General features: G+C 38.5%; 1 protein-coding gene across 2 annotated transcripts in view; it reads left to right on the top strand.

The window, feature by feature from the left end:
- Positions 1-5,516, top strand: part of itpr3 (inositol 1,4,5-trisphosphate receptor, type 3) — a 65,295-nt gene that overhangs the window by 15,908 nt on the left and 43,871 nt on the right. For both annotated transcript variants that reach the window (XM_013914696.1, XM_013914695.1), the window contains exon 3: positions 3,351-3,421. In XM_013914696.1, the coding sequence (XP_013770150.1) occupies positions 3,351-3,421 (71 nt within the window). The remainder of the gene's footprint in view (positions 1-3,350; positions 3,422-5,516) is intronic.

Raw genomic sequence — 5,516 nt, 5'->3', positions numbered from 1 at the left:
CTCCTCATGCCACTGCCATTCTCGTCCATAATCTTGTTATCTCTCGAATTGATTACTGTAACTCACTATTATTTGGCCTTACACAAAAATCCATTAACAAGCTCCAACGTGTCCAGAACTCTGCTGCCCGTATTATTACTAGGACTTCGTCTACCCACCACATCTCCCCAATCCTGAAGCAGCTTCACTGGCTCCCGGTTAAAGTTCTCATTCATTTTAAAATAATCCTTTATACATTAAGGCTATTCATGTTCTCTTTCCACCATATCTCTCTGATTTAGTACAGATGAAGTTCCCATCCCGGTGCCTCACATCTTCATCTTCTCTTTCTCTCTGTTCCTTCCGCTCGACTGATTACAGTGGGGGGCGGGGCTTTTAGTTGCTCTGCCCCTCGACTTTGGAATATCTTACCCCCTGACCTGAGAAACATTACTTCATTCCCTCTTTTTAAGTCCACCCTCAAAACTCACCTGTTTAAAATTGCTTATGTTTAAACCTCTGCATGCTCTTAACTTTTATCTGTTACTCTTATTATTGTGGATATTTTTTTATTTTTTTTATTTGTTGTACAACGTCCTTGGGGGTGCTCTGAAAGGCGCTATTTTTAAATAAAATGTATTATTATTATTATTATATTCCAAAACTTAAATCACTTCCACTGTGTGTGTTAGAAAGATTTTAAAAGTGAAGTGAATAAAATAGATAAAGGGACATCATTTCTACCATAACAAAACGTGGTAGAAGTTCATTTTTCTGGTGCACAAATAAATACCAGCTAGTTCAGATTGATAGTTGTTTCATACATACAAAAGGAATATTGATGATATGGCCTGTTTCTTTGGAACAAATTAATCCTCTAATACTTGAAAATGTTCTCACACTGCACAAAAAACAGTGTGCATGTAAAATTACCGTTGGAGCACCATTCTGTTGTTCATACGCTAATTTAAACCAACATGCTTATGCATGTGCATACGCTAACACAGTGTATGTTAGCGTATGCACATACACTGTGCATACGCTAATCTAAACCAACATGCTTGCCCATTCTGCATCAACATACTGTTTAAACATACAGAAAGTGCAACTGAAGAAACTGAAACAACAGCGTCAGAGAGGAGGAGAAAGCAGACTCCTTTTCATTTAGTATTTTTTTCTTTACCTGCAAGTTAATCTTTTGTTTTTATTTTTTGTATTTTAATTCTTACCGCTTTTTAGAAAATTGCAGTTAAGAATTAAAAATCCCTCCTGTGTATTCCTACACATTCTAAATGTGAGGCATCTGTCCAAACGCTAAATCTTGGCACAAAGTGAGTGATGAAGCAGAATAATGATCCCAAGCACAGCAGCTGAAAATGAAAAGAATGAATGTGTTGCAGTGGCCCAGTCAGATGTCCAGACCTCAACCTTAAGAGAGCTGTGTTTAAACAACTGCCCACAAACATCAAGAGATCTTTGTAAAGGAGAGCAGATTAAAGTTCTTCCACAACACTATGAGAGACTGTCAAACAGAAAAAGAGAACTTCTTGCTAAAGGTGCTGAGCGCTGAATCATCGCTCTTATTCACAACACTGCACTGCTGAACTCCTATGAAACCTTTCTGTTTCACACCACTGTAGACACATATAAGAAGTGTGACTGTTAGCGTGGTCAGTCCCAGTACTGTTATTCTTCTGTTTGGTTCTAAATCATCTAAGCTGCCTATTATTTCTAGGTTAATGTCAGGAAACTAACAGAAAACAATGCAGGGCTATAAAGTGCTCTCAGATGTTTTGAGCTGAACACGCTGTCGATCAGTTTAATCTGTACCGATGGGGGCAGAGTCACCGCTCACAGCTTGTGTCTTGGCAGCACTGGTTGAAAACCTCCAACTCGTTTAATGAGAAAAGTTGTCTAAAAATAGATGCAGAGTTACCACAAACGTCTTCACGAGACTGCAGAGTGTTGCTTCCTGTCACCTCTTAAAATGACTGTGCTTCTGCTGTTCAACATATCAACAAGACATTTCACACCCTACTTACAACTTTCCAAATTAGACCATCTGTGGGAGAAGAAGCTTTAATCAGTGACCTGTCACCAAACGCTACCGGCTGTTTTGTCAGATTTCACTGGAAATCAGTTTATCGGCATTGATCTCTGCGTAGCTTCACTGACAAGTGTTATATTTATTTCATTTATTTAGTTCTATTGTACTTCTAAGGTTTCGTTAACAGGATTGTACTGGACTGTTTTTTTTAAACATTTTTAAGATACAAAGTAAATGCCACGTATAGTTAGTCAATTATTATAATTATTTTTAATTATTTTCTCCAAGTTTGTTTGTAATTAATTATTTAAAAAATATATAAATTGTAAAAGCATTACAACAAAACCCCAAAGTACTGTTCTTCAACCCGACTGTCATTTCAGCTTGTTAGGTCATGTGACTCTCTACAATGTTGTCTCTACAACCTTCAAACTACAGAGCTGCATACTTCTGAACCCAAAAAAAACCCACAGCCTCAGTCACACAGGCCAGCGACGCCCTCAGAAACCTCTGGTCACCAGGAAAGAAAAGGATGTGTATTCATTAACTGGAAAAAGTGCCAGAAACTGAAAGCAGGCGAGTGTTTGGGAGTGGGCACCTCCCATGGCAGGGGGGTACAGGTGATTGTGGCAAACTTCTAGTGACCAATCACAAGAAGGTTTTTGGTGCAGGACTGCATGCCCCTTTATGGCCAGCAACCTTCTGCCACCCCCGGCTAACCAGTTAGAGAATACAGTTTTTTCCCTACTGACTTGGGCAATTCACAGCAACAGACATCAAACTCACTTTCTTGGGGATTTTTTCCATAACAAGCAGTGGTCACCTGGCTGCTGCTGACTGGTCTCTAAGCCTGTCTAAGACTTTTTGCCTTGTCATCTGGTTCCTGACATGAATTTTAAAGGGTGATTTTTCATCAGCAGAGCACCTGAGCTCCTAAAACATGAGATTTTATTTTGTTTTTTTCTTTTTGAGTCCCACTTAATGTCATGTCTTAATACGTGGTGATTTTTTTTATGTGGGATCTGGTGAAAACTCAGGTATTTAGTCTTACCTGGATGGTAAGAAAGGTTAATGTGGTTGTTTCAGACAAAGGATGAACTGAAGGGGCTCATCGAAGCCTGGTGTAAGATAAAGGATTTTTCTGAACTGTGAATCACATAAAACTACTTTAATTGCTTTTCATGTATATAATTGCTGTATAACATGGAGCTAGAAATAAGCATAAGAAAAGTATGTAATGTTTACTTGCTGTGATGTTGTTGGGCTCTCCCTCTGAGTGACGCCACTGTTGACGGCATGTTTCCTGTTCTTTGTCTGTCTGCAGGTTGGTAGATGACCGATGTGTGGTTGAGCCAGCTGCTGGAGATTTGGACAACCCCCCAAAGAAATTCAGGGGTAAGAATGACTGTTGCTGTGTTGCTGTGTTTTGGATCAGTAATGGTATTCTGGTATTTATTTAATTTGGTATAAATGTCTGCTGCTCTATTTAAGTGATAAACAGATTCATGACGATGAATGAAACCTCCAGTGTGTTGTATGAAATATAAATGGAGTGCGTGTGATGTTAGTCCAGCTATGATCATCAGAGACCATTGGAGGAGAAGTTTTCCACCAGCTGCTCTCTGATGGTTTCTCTCTCTTATAAACTTACTTCACCATCTGCTCTCACTGAGCAGCTGAACCAGTTTATAAGTGGACCACAAACAGAGACTGACAGCAAAAAGTAAAAAAAGTTCAAATCCAGAACAGACAGCGGCTCCTGTGTCTGATGATCAAACTTATGAAATTGTTAAATTGCATTTAAACATCTCACACATTTCCTCAGCATTACTGCTGGCTGACAAGAGTCCACATGGAAAAACAAAACCATCTGATAGCAAAACAAAGAAGCCATGAGAGCAGTGTATAGACTTAACAGGTAGACTGATGGACTGAAGTTCACTGTGCTGACTGTTTAAACTAATTTTACAAATAAATAATCTCTCTCTTTATCATAAGTCTTTGCCCTCATGAACTATGTTCCTTTTTTATTTAAAATTTGAAATCTTGGCATTAGATTTCATTTATCTTCTCCCCCTCCAGCATATAATGGGCTCTTTTGAGGACATTTCTTATCACTGTTATGCTGATGATATTCAGTTGTACGTTTCTTTTATGCCCGAGGATTTATCTAAGCTTCAGCGTCTGAATGATTGCTTAGATTTAATCAAACGTTGGATGGCTGCAAATTTCCTCCAACTCAGCGAGGGGAAAACCGAAGTCCTCGTATGCGCTCCTGATAGGTTTCTATCGCAGATAGTGAAAGCCCTTGGTCCTCTCTCACTTTATGTTAAATCCTCTATCAGGAATTTAGGTGTCACCTTTGACTCGAGTCTCACATTGGACGGGCATGTGAAATCTCTGGTTCGGTCTTGTTTTTATCATTTAAGAAATGTGGCTAAGCTAAGCCCGGTTTTATCTCGCTCTGAACTGGAGATTGCTATACATGCATTTATTTCGTCACGCTTGGATTATTGTAATTCGCTGTATATGTGTCTAAGCAAAGGTTCTGTGGATCGTCTGCAGGTTGTGCAAAACGCTGCAGTGAGGCTTTTGACAAAATCCTGCAAGTACTCTCATGTGACACCGTTATTATCTCAGTTACACTGGCTTCCTGTTGAATTTAGAGTTGATTTTAAGATCCTGGTCTTGACCTACAGAGCTGTGCACGGACTGGCACCTGCCTACATCTTTGATCTGCTACAGCCCGATGTCCCCAGCAGGTCTTTGAGGTCATCTGATCAGGGCTTACTTGCTATAAAAAATACTAAGAGGAGGACTAAAGGTGACAGAGCTTTTGCCACTGTGGCCCCGAGAGTGTGGAACTCTCTCCCCCAAACATTAAGAACTGTGGACTCAGCAGCTGTTTTTAAAAAACAACTCAAAACTCACCTTTTTAAAACTGCTTTTGGTTAATTTTATGCCTGTTTTATTTTCTCTTTTTAAATCTTTTTATGACTTGTAATCTTATGTGCAGCACTTTGTGACTCTGTCTTGAAAGGTGCTATATAAATAAAAATGTATTTATTATTTATTTAAGTAGGTCACACTGTTAGCAGCTCTGACACATAAAAACTATGTCAAACACTCTAAAAAATGTATGAGAAAGTTCATAAAAGCCAATAAGGCACAAAGGAGTGTGGACGCACTGTTAAAGGTGCAGGAACACAACAATGGTGGGTAAATGCATTAATTTATTAAGAAATACATGCATTATTTGAAGTAAAACACAGTAATGATAATATATAATAATGAATATCATTTGAATTATTAGATCAAATAAATAAAGCCATGTTCTGAAATATAAACGTTGAAGCTTTTTCTCCAAATGTTTTTAACCCAATTTTTATATCAACTAAAAAAATCAACGGCCGTCCAAAAGTCATCATTGTTCCTTCAATTACACCCTAATTAAATACTATATGATTTCTCTATGGTTGTTTCAAAGCTT

This window comes from Pundamilia nyererei, unplaced genomic scaffold, assembly GCF_000239375.1.
Source record: "Pundamilia nyererei isolate P.nyererei 1_Seehausen unplaced genomic scaffold, PunNye1.0 scaffold00216, whole genome shotgun sequence".
In the NCBI taxonomy this organism is placed as follows: Eukaryota; Metazoa; Chordata; class Actinopteri; order Cichliformes; family Cichlidae; genus Pundamilia; species Pundamilia nyererei.
This window is presented reverse-complemented; position numbering and strand designations above follow the sequence as displayed.